The sequence below is a fragment of the Onychostruthus taczanowskii genome, unplaced genomic scaffold, assembly GCF_017590055.1.
Source record: "Onychostruthus taczanowskii isolate IOZ18803 unplaced genomic scaffold, ASM1759005v1 scaffold33, whole genome shotgun sequence".
Taxonomy (NCBI): Eukaryota; Metazoa; Chordata; class Aves; order Passeriformes; family Passeridae; genus Onychostruthus; species Onychostruthus taczanowskii.
In genome coordinates, this window is record NW_024500683.1 from 7198486 (window position 1) to 7215955 (window position 17470).

Genomic DNA, 17470 nt, shown 5'->3' on the forward strand with positions numbered 1-17470 from the left:
CCTCCTCCTGCCGCCCCGCCCCGCCGTGCCCGCGCCGGCTGCCATGCGGCGCCCGGCCCCGCCCCGCCGCCGATGCCCGCGGGCGCTCCGGCTCTGCCCGCCGCGCTCGCCGCTCCCGGCAGCCGTGCGGGCACGGAGGGGCAGCCCCACCGCAACCATCGCCGCGGCGGCGGCTGCTGCTGCTGAGTCACGGCCTGAATCTCATCCCGCTCCTCCTCCTTCTCCTCCTCCTCCTCCTCCCCCGCGCCGCCGCCTCCCGCCCGGCTGCCGGCTCCAGCAGCGCGGTGCCGGCGGCGATGCCCGCCCCGCTGCCGGGGGGAGAGGCTGCCCGGCGCTGCCCGGCCCCCCGCCGCTCGCCGCAGACCCGCGCACGCACAGGGGCAGCCGGGCGCTTGAGCCATGATTGCCGCGGCTTTCCTGGTGCTGCTGAGACCCTACAGCATCCAGTGCGCCCTCTTCTTGCTCCTGCTGCTGCTGGGGACCATTGCCACGATTTTATTCTTCTGCTGCTGGCACCGCAGGCTCCAGAAAGGGAGGCATCCCATCAAATCCGTCTTTTCAGGTCGCTCAAGGAGCCGAGGTAAGAGACGCTGCCGCTCCCTGAGGGCGGCGGGGGGTGTCCCCGGCCCATCCCCAGCTTTCTGCCGGCGGAGGGCCGCCGTGGCACGGTTTAGCCGGGCAAAGGCTTTAAAGAAAATTCAAGCCGAGCCCAGGACTGCGGCAGCCTTGTCTCCACCCATCCCCTCAGCGAAACCTCGGCTAGAGGGAGAGAGGTGAGAGGCTGGAAAGCCCCCCAGCCCTCCCCGTCTGTCAAAGCGCAGCAGAACTTTATGCCGAACTTCTTCCCGATGAATTAAATATAAATGCCGGGCGGAGCTGCCGGCTGTGCCTGGAGGGCCAGAGCCGTCCCGGAGTGTGCGCCGAAGGGCGAGTGTTGGGGTAAACCCGTTAGCCGGGGCGAAATGCGAGGTGCAGCTGGTGGAGCTGTGTGTCTTTCTGCTTCCCTTCCAGATGCTGTCATGAGAACTCATCACTTTCGCTCTGAGGTAATTTATTTAGCACGCAATTTCAAGGTCAGAAGTTGTTCTCTTTACCCGAGTACATATTGTCGTGGTCTTTTGTTAGTGAAATCACATAGCAAACTTTTCATTTTGCATGAAAAACATAATGTCCTCTTTCATCTCTTGGTTTGTTTTTTTTTCCTTCCCAACACAAAATGAGCTCTTCATCTGTGTTACCCTAACCGGCCTGCCGATTCGTGTCATTCCCAAAGGAATTGGTTACTTGGAGAAAAGCTGTGCTTACTGTACGTGCCAGTCCTCCCTGTGCCCAAAAGCAGCTCTGAGCTCAGTTATTGACCTCGCTGTAAATACGTGCAGAGCCGCTGGCTTTGGTGGCTGCGGAGCCTCTGCTCGCTTGCTGTGCCCACAGCCCTCACCTGCGCCCTGCCCCTTGCCAGGGAAGTTGCCTGCCTCCCTCCGATGTTGCCGCGGGAGATCCCAGAAGGATCCAGACTACAAGCGTGCTTGGCAGGGACCTCGGTGTGTGACTTTGTATTCAGAGGTCAGGGGAATCAAAACTCTTACATGCCAGTGCTGGAAGTATAACAAAAACCTCAGGCACTTCCTAGGGATTCTGGATGAGGAGCATAATTGCTGGGAAAATATGAAAAATAATATTTGTTTTAGTACCCACTTTGTTTCCATGCTGCCCTGTAGAGCTCCTGTCTAGCTATTTCTCTTGCCTGGTTTCCTGCTATTGATTTAAGGCATATCTTCATGCCATTGCCTATTATTCTGAAAGCCTTGAGAGGCAGTTTTGCCCTCAAATGATATTTTGTTTTAAAATAATTTGCATTTTGCCTTACCCTGCTGTGGGTGTGAAAATGATCCAATTATGACTAATGTTTTCAAAAGTGTGCATGGGATACGTTTTTGCAGCATGGTTTATATTGGCAATTAGTTTTAAATTCTCAACTTTTGTTGAGCACCACCACAAAAAGAAGATGCCATAGGGAGTATCCTGTCTTAAACCATGAAAAGTCTGAGTTTGTTGTTCACCAGTGCTCCAGTAAAGTGAACAAATGTGTACCACTGGAAATCAAAATATTTTTTCACTATTTAGTTTATCCAGTATGAAATGCTTGGTTTCCATGTAAAATTCACTCAGTCCTGAGCCTAGGTGGAGATGAAGTTTAATGTTTTGAAATACATGCCATCCTGCATGGTGACACTTGAGAGGGAAGTTGGCAGAGTAATTTATTTTTGTTGCTTCAGCGTGTGGTTATTTGTTTGTCATCCATTCAGAAGCAGATGAATTTAAAATATTTCCTATAAGCTTCCATTAAGTGAAACATGCTAGAGTAACTGTTATATTCTTTCATAATTTTCTGTATTTTGTTTAGCTGGAGTAATACTGCAGCTAGTGGTCTAAACTGTTCTTTTAAATAAGTGGTAGAACTGTTTTTCCTTTCGTTTTCTGATGAGACTGTTGATAGAGAAATGATGACTCATTTGACTTCATTAAATTTTTATTTTCCAATATTTTTTCAAGTAAGATGTTATTTTAATGAATCTAATAGAATTCATTAATGAAAAAACTACAGGCGTACTTCCAATAAAAATATTGGAAACAATATCTGAAGCAGAATTTGACATTCTCTATCCATATCATCACAAAACATTATGCACTTCCAACTGCAATACGATGTTGCTGAAAGCAAAGCACGATACATGAAAATATGGGCTTTGTATAATCCCCCCACCCCCAAAATTAATGTAATATCTCAATTCCAAGTTTTATTGCACAAGGTACATCTGCTAGTTTCCAGCATGCTTAGCTGCTTGTCAGGTGTAGTTATAAATAGTGTTTCTTAATTAGAATAAAAGATAATGAAAAACAGGCTGATAGTAAATAGCAGTGGGTTGGCATTCATCTCCTGAGAGCTGGGTTCCAATCTGACTTCCATCACATGTGAACGTGCAGGTGGTCTAGCAGCAGTGCACAGAGAATTATAATTGCCCTATCTACAGAGCCTTGGCAATTCCTGCATGATTGACTGCCTGCCAGGAAAGCCTTATATTTGGAAAAACAGAAGTGTGCAAATTTATGTTGAGATTTTTTGCCACAGCCACAGCTCTCATAGTGCATGCCTTCATTGTCTATATACAGTAAGAATTATTGAATCCTTTTCTTTTAATACTGAACCACACAATAAAAAATAAGACTGCATACTATGGGAGGGTAGATACAAAATTTGAAAATGTATTTATTATCTTTTCAGTCCTTCTGTTTTGAATTTTATATGCCACTGGTGAATTGAATCCACAAATAGTTCATTTTTGTGGGCCTTGATTTTTAATGTCTCTGCAAAACATGCCTCATTATAGTACATCAGAAGTCTATGCAGATATTACTTATTATAGAATGAACTTAAACACTTGACCCCCTGCCTCAAAAGGAGATAAATTTGCATGAATCATTATGAATATAAAGTAGGTGAAAGTCTGTCTTTGTCTTTGTTAGAGGTGCTTAATAACAGAAAATATTAACCAGGAAGATGTGAGAGTTCTCTTGAGATAATACCATAATTGTCTCCACCTCCCCACCAACACTTGCTACCATCTGAAGTTTGTCAGGCCTAATTTTAATATATTCTTTTATTTACAGTCCTCAGGTTCATTATGACTGTAACTGCTCTTAAGATTCTTCCATTCCCCCGGCACTACAGAAATTCCATGAAGTCACAAAGGAATCACACCCAGAATAGTTAATGTTCCTAATCTCAGGGAGACCTAGATATGCCACTGCTTTAAAAAGAAAACAAGTAAATTTCCAACAGAAATATTCATTGCTGCATGACACATCAGACTTTGATGTAGTTGTTTGCACTAGTCTGTCTTCACTTTGAGAATCAGTTGTAGAATGAAATGTCCATGCTGAACCAAAACCACACCAAAATAACAGTATAACTCAGTGAGAGTTTTACCAAAGTAGGGACTATGATCCATTATTTGGCCTACTATTATTATTATTGAAAAATGTAAAGGCTATAAATGATTCACTAATTTTATTCTTCTTGTGTTCTTTATAGAAGTTGTTTTTTTCATGAAGCAGAGGAATTTTCTCTTGAGTCCTTTGTGGGCTTGGGCTTGACATCTTTCAATGTTTATAATTTTATGCCTTAGAAAGAGGTCTGAAAGTCTCCTGTACCTTTCAATTTAAAAGCATTGCTTAATGTATTGGTGTTGCCACTTCTTGTGATTTAAATTTCTTTCTGAATTAGTTTTCCTCATAGTTGAAGCCTCTGGAGTCACTGGATTATGTGAGATTTTTACCTTTCAATTAAAAGGGAAGTAAGCTTCTAGCCCTTAGGCTGGAAGGAATGAATCTGAATGGTATAATTCTTAATGTCTTTTGATTTGGTGGTAAGAACTGTTGAAAAGGAAGGTTCTCATTCAGGATCTATAAAGGGTTGGGTTTTATGAGATTGTGAAGGGATAATTGTGGTAATTGCTAAAGTAGCAGTTTTCATATTATTGAGGAAAAATGACTAGATTTATAAATCTTTTGCCTGAAATTTTCACTGAGCTTCACAGTTTTCCTTTACCTTAGGATATTAGGGATACTATAACCTCAGGAACTGAAGGTATGACTACCCAGTGCCAGTGGGTAGTCATAAGCAACATGGTATCACTTTGTATTTATTTAATTTTGACTCACGTATTTTGGGCAACTTTCCTGTGAATGCTTCCACTGAGACAGGTCAAAAACTACTAGGAAACAAATCAGTACAAGTTTTACAGTCCACTGTAAATTCTGACTTCACATAACCCAGGTGGGACTAAACACACCAGTAAGGTAAATAGGAGTTGACCCTTTGTGAAAGACAGACTGTGAGGGCTGGCAGTGTGTGTTAGCCATGTCTGTAGCAAAGGATTAACATTTGGTGGTTTGAGTTTTGCAGACCCCACATTTTCATTTTGGTACACTGAACAGTTGCTACAAGGTTGTACGTATCCAGTCTATTTCAATATTCTTATTGATGACATGGATGAGGGGATTGAGTTCTTCATCAGTAAATATGCTGATGACACTAAGCTGGGAGCGTGTGTCAATCTGTTGGAAGGAAGGAGGGCCCTGCAGAGAGACCTGGAGCAGTTGGATGGATGGACAGAATCCAGTAAGATTAAGTTTAATAAGTCCAAGTGCTGAGTCCTGCATTTTGCCACAATAACCGCCTGCAGCATTCTAGGCTGGGGACAGTGAGGCTGGACAGTGCCCAGGCAGAAAGGGACCTGGGGGTGCGGCTGGACAGCCGGCTGAACATGAGCCAGCAGTGTGCCCTGCTGAAGGCCAAGGGCATCCTGGCCTATATCAGGAATAGTGTGGCCAGCAGGAGCAGGGAGGTCACTCTCCCCCTGTACTGGGCGCTGGTGAGGCCACACCTTGAGTGCTGTGTCCAGTTCTGGCCCCTCAGTTTGGGAAGGACCTTGAGAGGCTTGAGCGAGTCCAGAGGAGGCAACAAGGCTGGTGAGGGGCTGGGAACACAAACCCTGTGAGGAGCGGCTGAGGGAGCTGGGGGTGTTTAGCCTGGAGAAAAGGAGACTCAGAGGTGACCTTATCTCTCTCTACAGCTTCCTGAAAGGTAGCTGTGCTCAGGTGGGGGCTGGTCTCCTTCTCCAGGCAGCAACAGACAGGACCAGAGGACGCAATGTTAAGCTGTGCTAAGGGAAATGTAGGTTGGATATTAGGAAAAAGTTTTTCACGGAAAGAGTGATAAAGTACTGGAATTGTCTGCCCAGGGAGGTGGTGGAGTCATCATCCCTGGATGTGTTTAAGAAAAGACTGGATGTGGCACTTGGTGCTGTGGTTTAGTTGAGGTGTTGGGGCATGGGTTGGGCTCAATGATCTTGAAGGTCTCTTCCAACCCAGTCATTCTGTGATTCTGTATTGTTGTGACTGGTCTGGTAGTGATATAGTTCGTCCAAGATTGATGTTGTTTTTTAAGAGCAAATGGATTTTTTAAATCATCCATTATGGTACAATGGGTGCAATGCTATAGAACAACAATGTACATTGGGAAATGTATATATCACTTTGTCAACACAGATGTCCAGAAAATTGTTCATAACCTTATCCCTAAGTGTACCTTTGCCACAATCATGCCCCTTCTGAGGCTGATTGTGAGACAGTTACCTAAAAATACGGTTCTAGTTATCTTACAAAACAATAATGAACAGTCTTTGAAGAGTTGCACCATAATTCATACTGAGCATTGCAGTTATTTATAAACTGCTCTAGATCTGTACAGCTCCAGTGAAAGAAGAAATCAGCAGACCCTCCAAGCTGAATTTGAGTTTTCTGTTTGATTGGAGGGAGTGCATCCAATAAGCACCACAAATGTACAGGACTAGCCAGCAAAATACATTCATTCATTCACCTATTGAAAGGATGTATCATTGTCTTTACAGAGTTGAATCAGCCTGAAAATATTTTACCTTTGTGTTTGACATTATTTCCCTCAGGATGTTTAAACTGTTTTTCCATTAGCTGTCTAAGAGTTAAGGAACAGGCTCAAAGGAAAATAAATGAGAGAAAAAATAAATTGTTTTCTTAGCTGTATGAGAGCACTTACGTATAGGAATGAATGAAGACCTATAAATACAGGTTACACTGTATAAGGACAAACTGTTCTGTCCATTTTTCATAACATATCAAATAATGTGGCCCAGACAGAGTGTGCCACACTGAGCTGTCACATGGCAAACTAGGTATCACTGAGATTTAGTTTACTATATGTCATCTGTCTATCACTCTTTGTCAGCTTTAGTCACAGCAGTGGTGCCTTTAGATAGCCCACAAGCATCGGTCTGTGCTGAGGAACAGCCTGTTTGTATCACCAAATACATAGGATTTGTCTGGTTGCTGCAGTCAGACTGCTCGAGTGCTGAGCTAAACTAACTCCAGAGAAGTTAACTTGGGTACTTTTACTCTGTACTACAATGTAGTGTACAAATGACAGATGTGTTTATATAGCCTTGTCTGCATCTCTGCTCTGGATTCTGATGGTCTGCAGAGCTTTGAAATACTGAAGGAATCACCTCTGAGCTCCACCAGTGACCTAAAAAAGTACTGACATTGTGTTATGGTCCACATCAGTGGTCAGGCATGGTCCTGGGACCTGCTTTATAAGTGAACACATCCTCATGGTTCTCTAGCCGGACTGGGAAAACCACTGCGTAAAGATACACTACCTCATAAAAGCTCTTCTTACTCTTTAGTTTCCCATTCGTATACAGTTATGCCAACAACCTCATGGCTATCATGTAAGTATTTAGCTATCCATGTTTCTCAGTATCTGCTGCTGTCTCTGGAAATGTGGGTTTTAGATGAGCTGCAGTTCAGTAGTGTTGTGTGCCATTTCAGTGCACGCTCCCTGTACACACAAGCAGAACCCTGATTTCACAGGGATGCAGGGGGAGCACAGCTTGTGGCCATCTGCCTGTTAACAGACACATTGCACACGTGTGCAGAATGGGAACTTCTAGCTCCTGCCTTTTGCCCTAAACAAACCTCAGACTGAAACCATGAATTAGAATAGCTGAGGTCATACTTGCAGTGAGCACATGTATTACCACATATCCCGTAGAAAGTGTTCTTACACAGACAGAAGGGATCATACAGGCCTCCATAGATCACACACTGCTCAGAAAAGCTTAATCATCTGCATTGATTTCTCAGCTATTGCAGTTAGATTAAAAGGGTGACAGATCAGGTTGTGGAAGTTCCTGCAGGAACAGCTTAGCTCTTTAGACTGAGGGTATTAAAGCAAGACAGCACCAGATGAAAAGGGTAGTACGACCCTTGGAGTTGTGGCTGCTCCAGGGCTCTTGCGTGTGTTTTCCTTAGGCATGGAAGCCTCGCTCACACTGTCTTCCATTCCCAGACTGTTTTAAATAGAGGCACCTTTGATATGCCATGGAAGAATGTGCAGAGCACAGGGTGAAGTCACCTTGATGTTTCCATGTAGGATCTGATTCAGCTGAGCTGGCTTTTTGGGGCCTGGCCATGTCAGACGTGAGAGGACACCAGCCAGGGCTGCAGCTGCTCTCCCTGCTCCACATGCTCTGCAGCCCGGAGGGGTCTCAGGCTCTGGAGAGTGGGCACGTGGGCTCCTCCAGCCTCCCGGGGCAAGGACTTGGCACTGTGTGGCAGAGATGCTTTGGCATGTCAGGCTCACAGCGCAGACAGCTGATCTTGGCTTAGTGTTAGCAAAGCTGCCTTGGTTTTGGGCTTATTCCTTGTGCTTCTGGTTCAGCAGCCAGCCTGGGTACTTGTTATCTGGATACTTGTACCCAAAGTGTCTGAGCCCCTGCTGGGCTCCCTTGTGCCCTACTGCCTTGCATCAAGGAGAGTCAGAGCTTTGCTGTTCCTGACTCATCAGTGGGAATGAAACATGAGCTGTGGCTGAAGTGTGAAAACACCATATCAGCTACAGAAACTAACTGCATTTGATGTTTGGGCAAAGGCACTTTTCTTGCAAGTTGTGCCAATGTCCTTATCTCCCCTGTCCACTCAGCTGTTTAAATACAGCACTCTGCTTCAGGATGGTGGGGTAGGTAGTAGAGCAGACTGGAAGTGAAGCACAGATCCTACAGGCTTAATTGATAGCACTGAAATACATAATCATGTCAGGATGAGGTATTGTATTTATCCTTCTTCCTTGTTCTAGAAAGAACAAAATGATACAACCAAGTTCTCTTCTGATCTGCCTCCACTACCTTCCTTCACATGAAGGTAGGAGCTGGAAAGTGAGTTTGTAAAAACAGCATCCCCTTATGCAGCCCAACAAGCTCACCGTAGGCATTTACAGATTATAGTCTACAGAACTGCTCAGCTGACCTAGTGTTGATGTCTGCTCCAGGATGTGCTGAATGGTTCTTCAAGCCTCACTGAATGTGTCAACTAAATTTTTTATTTGTGATAACAGGAAGTAAAGACTTGTCCAGGTATGTTGTTGGTATCTGAATCTAGTTATCTTAATAGATACCTGAATTCTAGCTTAGTTATCTTTTTATAATATGTTCCTGCAAAGTCTCTCATCAGTTATGCATCTATTTTATAATTTAAAAAGTACAGACACATCTTCACATGCTGTGGTGGGATATATTCTCTTACCAGTTTGTGTTTCAAACAAGCACATTGGACGAAAGAGAGTAATCTCTTTGTATTAGATGTTTGGCAGCACTGCTATGGTTTAGCAATCTCTGTTATTTCTTATTCAGCTTCTTACCATATTTTTAATATCTTAAGCTAATGTCTTCTGGCAGATCCTTGATATATACTGGACACTGCCCAAGATGAGGAGACATGAAGAGATGGAAAATGGAGGAAGCAGGGCTGGAAAGGGGACATGCTAGGGGAATGTGCTGGTATATCTTAAATTAAACCTTCCCTTGCAGACCACTGATCAAGCAGTACACTGATTTTTTTCTTCTTAAATAATTGTTCCCTTCCTAGGGAGGCTTGCAGTGCCCTGAGGTAACAGGGAAGGAACTGGGACAAGCCATCTCCTGGAGAGCTGCAAGCCTTCTTGTCAGAGAGCCATAGGGCTGCTTGGAGAAAAGGCCAGCCTCTGTGGCTTTAGACAGGAAAGAGTGTTGAAAGGGTACCTTGAGGCATGACTGGGAGTGCCATTTGGCTGTTTGCTTGCAGATCATCAGATCTTCCTAATGTTACAACTCACCTGTGCTTTGATAGGAATCCTGACCTTACGACAGGAAAAACCAAGCATTTCATGTTAAACAGCAATGTAATTTATAATGGGTTATTAGACACTGTGTCCTAAATTCACACCTAAACCTAGGGACTCCTAAATACCTAAAGACAAGGACTCCTATGTATTTACATGGACGAGCCTGATTAGGAACTGGAAAGCAGATTATTGATGTTCTATTTCATAAATTTGGTTGGGAAAGTAATCTTGTTCAGGTTATGTAAAAAGCAATTGCTTTAAATGCCTTTGAACGTGTGGACTTATCTTGGAATGTTGCATGTGCCAAATCACAGTCTTCAATATCTGAGAAATGGTTCCAGCACTGCTTAGAGTTTAGATTTTATAAGATAAGAATAATATCTCCTAAAATAAACATAAGGCATGCAAAGCAGCATCAGTGAAAGCTTGCTAATGAGTAAGTGGAATGAGAAATTGAATGTAAAATCTTATATTTTATGTTTTAAATCTCGATTCAGGTCTTTATAGGAGTAACCCTTCGTAAGATTAAAAAAAAAATAAGAGAACCACACAAAAAAAAAGGTTGCAGTCTATTTTTTTAGTTCTGATAGAATCAAAATAGAACAAATACAGTGGCATCCTCCTTGGGTGGATGCAGCTGTGTACACTCAGTGTAATACACTCAGTGTAAGTAATAAGTAATACACTCAGTGAGTGTAGGTAATCTTCCTGGAATAGAAAATTTACACCTTACATTACTTAGCCATCTTTACTATAAATATCTTGGAGAACTTAGATTGAATATTGGATTTTGGGTGGAACTTGCAGACATGGCAGTTAAATAAATGTTGTGGGGATTTTTTTGGTTCTTTGTAAACTGATAATATTTGGGATGGGAATCTCTATGAAAGAGGAAGGAGAGACATAATGCAATCTTGGCCACTTTTTAATTTAGAACTGTTCTTACAGTTTGGATTCATAGATATATCCATATATGTGTGTATATATATATATATATACACACATATATACCTAAATGTTTTTCTATGTAACAGAAAGAATCTCAAATTTTTCTCTTTCAGTGTGCAGTGGAATTTCATACAATAAAGTTATTTAATTTAAACCTGCCATTTTAGCTGAAGTAGGTTCTCCAACTATAGGGCTGAATTCTATTTCAGCCTGTCTGTAGAATGCCAGCATCTTGAGAAGGATTTGATGCTACCCATAGTAATGTCTGCAGGCCCTAAGATGCTGTGGGTTGTGTAAACATGAAAGTTTCCAAGATTTAAACAGGTGGTAACTGGCAATTTGAAGGCTATTTCTTGAGGCCATTAGTTGACAATGGTAACAGATGACAATTCTCATGCACAAACAACACTGTCAGAAACCTTAAAAGCAAGAACACAAATCTGGATATCCTAATTAAGCTCCTTTTGGCTTTGATATTTATTAGTGCACCTTCATCTACAGGAATTACTCAAATATCTGCAAAGGCCTTTGCAAACACCCTTGAGTTTTGCTGTCACTGAACTGTGGCCTAATGCTAGCTAGCACTTTCTCTTTGATTTACTGAAAGTGTTACTTTCTCTGTGATTTACTGAAGTTCTGCCAGAAGGTAAGCTGGGCTGCAGTCCAGCAAAGATTTCTGTTGACTTCAGCTGGACATCAGATAATGCACTTTTACCTCTATTGATGTTAATGCTTACTGACTCCAAAAACCCATACTGGCTGTAAAGGTTGGGTCCCAAGATAGAATTCTGACAACCAATATATTCTATGTAAAATACTTATACACTGGAAAAAAGGAAAACTGAATATGGCTCCTTATCAAGCATAAAAATAGAGATAACGTATGATGAAGGCACCAGGGCTAGTAGAAACTAGAATGGAGAGGATAAGGATCTGGTGAATTAATACAATTGCACATTGAAAGAATGGAGGAGTCAGAGATTTATATCACTAAAGCAATAATGCACACTGGTAGCACTGATGTATTCATCTGGTGCTAATAAAGTATCAGAAAAAGAATTAAAAATAAATACAGAAAAACTAAGACAGTGAAAGAAAAAGGTTCAATACATTATTCAATTGTTCTTATCTGTAAATTTAAATAAAAGCAAAAGCTAGACAAGTTTTTAAGGAAATTTCAAATTCCTGTTTTATATGAGGAATGAATTAGGAATGAGAACAAGAAAAAACACAACAAGGACAGCAGAGTATTACATATTTGGATATCAAACAGCAGACCATATTGAAGAAATGGTGCAAATAATTACATATGATGTTGTTAACAAATGCAAGGTTGAGTATATTACAGAGAAAAGTCTTTAGCCATGTTCTTAATTTTTAGGTTTATGATTTTCAGAAAGGGCCTTTTGAATTACTTTTAACAGTTCAGTGAGGACTACTTTCAGATGTGTAGCCTCGTTGGAAAGGAGATGGGAAGGGAAATGTTTAAACAGAACAGAAAAACATGTGCTACTGGTATATATATCAGTAATATGAATTTATAAGAGTACTGTACTGAATTATGGGCATCCATCATGAGTGATATCCGTGAATGAGGAAATATGAAACTCTCACAGGAAAAAAAACTGATGGAAGAGACTAATTTCATGTAGAAGCAGAAAAATAAAAGGAAGTCTGATGATAAAATGTGGAATGATGGATACCAGATTGGAGGCAGACCAAAACCTAGTCACCACGGGTCTGATCCATCCTGTTTAATTTGGATACTCACAGTATGATGTGTGTGAGTTATGAGGTCAGTCTGGGCTCTGGGTGTGCCCAATGGAGAGAAACAGGTGCTGTGAGGGAGTGGCTCATCTCACCTGCTGGCTTTGGTGGCTCAAAGGGTCACCTGGGGAGGGGATGTCTGCTGAATTTTGGTCAGAGAAAACCCACATGTTTCTATAGACAAGGAATTAGTCAGAGCTAAATCAGAGCTGTGAAGTTAAAACTTGGCTGGGTAAGATATGTTTTACTGAACACCTTATTGTGAAAGTAATTTTACACAGTGTGCTCTGGCATGCTGTGGCCAGGCTGGCAACATTCATTGATTTGGGTATAAAGATAAACAGAATAGGTTCTTTTAATATTATGACACCTCATCCAAGAGAAAAAAAAACGAACTAAACAACAACAACAACAAAAAACAAACCAACCCCAACCAAACAACAAATAAAACCCCCAACACTGAGAGAGGACTTAAAAGGATGAATTTCAGCTAAAAGAGGCTGATCTCCCCAGACTGCTTCCTCATACAGAAAAGCTCACTTGATACAGGTGAACTAGCCTTTGGCTCTGCAACAGCTTCCAGAGACACCTCTCCATTCCTGTTTGCTGTAGACTCAGATTAGGAAGATCACAGTTCCTGGATTCCAGCAGACTCTAACTGGAAGGATGCACATGAATGCTTTTGCAGAGAAGACAATTCCAGCTTCAATTGGCCTTGTGTCTTCCTCTGATATGTCTAAAACTGGTTCTGGTGGTCATATGAGTTGTTTCTTTAAGGAAGATTATTTTAGTGTAAACCTTTGTGCAGCTATTTTGGTATTTGGAAGACAGGTTTTCTAAAAATACATGTTTGAAGTTTTGTTTGGTTTGCCTTGTTGTTCAGAATTTTACAGGCACAAAAATGAGTCAGGCAGTAGGTTCTGGGAATGAGCAACTCCCTCCCAGCACAAAGAACAAGACAAGGTTTTCATTGCCCAGTGACACAGCATTCACATGATACTGGAAACTACAAATTGCTTAACTGTGTTAGAGCAACCTCGTTGTAATTTCCCTGTGATTTTAAAATCTCCAACTTTTCCTTGGTGATTTGGTCTCAGGTGGTGTACTGTGCTTCCCTGAGCATTTTGTAACACTTTTAAGCTCATCTATGAGCACTGACTTGACATCTAAAATAGTTCTGTCATTGCCAAACAAATATTTTTGTGATTTCCGTGGTTTTTATTTTGATTGATGTATTATTATGATGTTTTTAATTTTGGACTAAACTGAGGGATAAATAACACAGATAACACAAAAAGCTTCTGTTCATTTTACTGTTTAGAAGGAATCACCAGGCACACTAATTTTGCACTGAGCATAGGAGTAGCAGCTTCCATATGTTACATCACTTTTGCCTCCTGTCTTCATTTTTGATTACCAAATTTTGAAATTCTCTGGATTTGCGTCTTTGCTCTGGCAAAGTCCCATTGCAGGAATGAGTAAGCATTTTGAGATTTGGTCTGAGGGCTCTGCCCTTGTAACATTATCTTTGTAGATACAGAATTAATTTTCCACCTGAAATCATGATCCTCTGCCTTTATCACATTATAATCCTCCTCACAGCAACTATTTGTGATACTGAAGGCAGATTATGACTTCAAGGGAAGAGTGAGCCTCAGCAAACAGAAGCAGATGAGCTCTTAAAGAGATAAAGATCCCATTTTCTTGCTAGTAATAAACCACAAAAGTGAAAAAAAATACAGAAAATGTCAAGGTGAAACATTGTCTATAAACAGATTTTTCTGGAAATCACAGGTGACTTTTTCATATTGAAACATAATAGTCAATAAAGCCAGACATATTTTGAGTGAAGCCGCTTGGTGAGACAGACCCACATACTTAAATCCCTATTTGGCATGTGTTTCTAAGCACTTTTAGAGCTGCTTAGCTTCTATCAAATTCTTCTGTTACATAAACATACTTTCCTGAAGAGTTTTATCCAGCTAATGGGATGGGAGTGTGGCGAGGGAGCAGTGCAGGGTACATCACAAGGCTCTGGCCAGTGGCCCTCACGTAAATAAACCATAATGCATTTAACATTTAGAAAATCTATTCTGATTTCAGAACTTGGAATAGATCTGCTGAGTGTTTAGGTGCCTTAAGGAATATTTTCACTTGCTATGGAATAATCCCTGATGCACACTAGCATTCTGTTTCTAAAAGAACATTTCCACGAGCAGTAAGCCCGGCTATAGCAGGCTCCCTGAGTTGTATTTTTCCTTCTCATCCCGAATAGTCCCTAGTATCATGTTGAATGATACATTTTAAGTATCTGTCAGCTATTTCACAGTGCAGAAAGAAAATGGGGCAATGATCTGATGCAATAGAGTGGCAGAGTCTCAGACTGACACCCTGGAATATTTGCAGATCCTTCTAAATCTGCCCAGGTCTGCAGTGGCTTCCACTGTACTGCTTGTTTGGTCGGTATGGGCAGGGTGCTGCTTCCATTCAGACATGGGGTGCCAAGGTCTGTCCTTACCCAAACTCTGAATGGTTCCATTGCTTCTGTAGAGGAGGAGGGATCATAAAAAAGATTCAGGAAACATTGGCTCTACCTTTGCATCAAATGTACTTCACAGCCCTGATGCACTGCATAACGTGAGCCTCCCAGACTGACTAAGTAGATTTGGGCTCTATTTCTGTCCCTCCTCTCCAGTGTTCATGTGTAGAAGTTTGTTCCCTGGAAGTTACTTCACCTTTCCACTTCAATCTCTTTACATCATCTGTTGCATGCAATGTGTGTTTATAGCAATTACTAGCATGTGTATGTAAATGTGTGTTTGTGTCTTTTTGCTGTTTAAGTGTATATTTACTTAATGTGGAATGCATTTAAATAATGAAGATAGCTGTTTCTCTGTCCATCTGAGTGTCCAGGACAGGCACTGTCTTCCCTTACAGTCTCATGAACATTAGTGGAGGAAATCCAGTTTTCACAGAGCCATACTTTTGATTATTTCAATTTACCAACATAACAGCATTTTAGCACAACTCTTCTGTGCTGATTTCCTAACTAAAATGACAACAAAAAAGGCAAAACAAATCACAAAACCCAAAAGCTAATGGAGGGGGGGAGCAAAAGAACAGCAGATTTATATGGAAATGTACTGCTCCCACTAGTTTTCTGCTGGCAGGAATTCAGGATATTTAGATTCACAGCATAGATTTCTGCAGTTTTATCTGAAATCTAACCTTGCAGAAGTTGGATTCTAAAATGCTGGCTTTGTTGCGTAAGGACTTCAGCAGGTATTCTGCTAGAAGAAAAAAGAAAGTAGAAAATTAGGAAATTAGGAAAATAGAAAATTATTCTTGGTTTTGAAAAGAAATATAGTCCTTAAACTACAGACTGTCACTAAGGACAGATTTGGCTCACCTATTCTGAAAGCTGATATGACTAAGTGAATGAGTATTTACAACTTGGCCAAGTTTAATATCAACCAACATTGTGTTCAGTACAAATGGCCCTTGTCAGACTTGTGCATGCTCATGAGGGGACTCGGTGAAATGAGAGAATGCTCATTGTAAATGCTCTGCAGGTAGCAATAAAGGGATAGCATTATACATGTTGCCATTAAAGGAATGAAATTCTCTAAGGCCATGAGCCATTCTGGATGATGCTCAGAGGTTTTCCCAGAAAACCTCTAAAACAGCATTTCTGAAGGGCAGCTTTTCCTGAGTTTATTAATTTGGCCAAATATCCCCATATTTCTGAGATGATATAATTGTTGCCACCTATCAATTTTTCTTCATTTTCATTCTCAGGAAAAAAGTCCACATGCTCAGCCTATGCTCCCTAAAACCATTTCTCACGAGGCCAAGAATTAACCTGGAAAATTTTAATTATAAATTTTAAATTAGAACTTTTTAGTTATAAATAAGTAAAAGTGTGAGGTTCCAAAGAAAAGCAACAGGAGTGCTACTGGCTGTGTCTATAATACATATAACTGAGCAACATAAATCAGATGTGATATTAACAGCACTTGGCAACATCTCTTTATTGTTACATATAGAATATGGGGACAGGATATTAATTTAAGGTGAGCATGCCTGTACCTTTAGTTGTTAAGATCCAGTGTGAATTTGTAGTGGTTTCACAGCTCCATTTTGGGAGATGCCAAACACGATGATTCCTTTTTCTCTTGCAGGGCTTTCGATCAAGCCCTCGCCATGCCAGAAGACGAGTAACACCTCGCCTGGAGGAAACACAACCCATAGTGGAAGCTCACCACCTCAGTGAGCAGGAAACTTCTGTAAGAAAAAGAAAAATCAAGAAAAGCAGCCGAGTCCAACCAGAATTTTACCATTCTGTTCAAGTCACCCCAACTCGAAAACCTGTAAGTATTCTACCTTTAGGGATAAGTAGCACTCACCATTATAAAAGCACTTATACTTAGGGGCATGTAATATAATTCTAATTTTTGGGCTATTCGTATTCTCTTCCTCAATTTAAAAACCTTTTCAGTTCTCATATTCAGCAGCAAATCCAAATAAAAGTTGGGAAGACTGTATTTAATGTTGATGCATAACTCTAAAAAATAATCCTGTTCTGAAGAGGGTTTTTTGAATTTTGATTTTTAAAATCTGTTATTTAGACTATAGACTATAATCAAATTAGATATTAAATTTTATATTTTATGGTGATATTACTTAACAGGGATTTTTATAGCAAATGTGCATTTTATTTAAATTTCTTAGATTTAACAGATGTACTGAACTAAATTTATATTAAATATCATCGCTAGATTCAATTTTGAAATCTCTTCTACTTTATACAGTGTTTATAATCTTTCTGCTCAACAAAACTTAGATCACATCTCATAATTCTTTGCTCCTCAGCTTGATTTACACACAGTTATTTTAATACTGATAACCTACTTTTAGTATGGAAATATGACAGTTTGTTGAGACATGCAGTTCCTAATGTAAATTTGCATGAAGACCTATTCTGTCCTGCAGGCATAA

At 41.1% G+C, this 17470-nt stretch overlaps 1 protein-coding gene across 1 annotated transcript in view; it reads left to right on the forward strand.

The window, feature by feature from the left end:
* The first annotated feature begins 351 nt into the window (after nt 1–351).
* The window catches only part of DST (dystonin), a 290720-nt gene continuing 273601 nt past the window's right edge, over nt 352–17470 (forward strand). The window contains exons 1-3 of the mRNA XM_041410734.1: nt 352–580; nt 1012–1046; nt 16654–16842. Of these exons, the coding sequence (XP_041266668.1) occupies nt 400–580; nt 1012–1046; nt 16654–16842 (405 nt within the window). The 5' untranslated portion in view covers nt 352–399. The remainder of the gene's footprint in view (nt 581–1011; nt 1047–16653; nt 16843–17470) is intronic.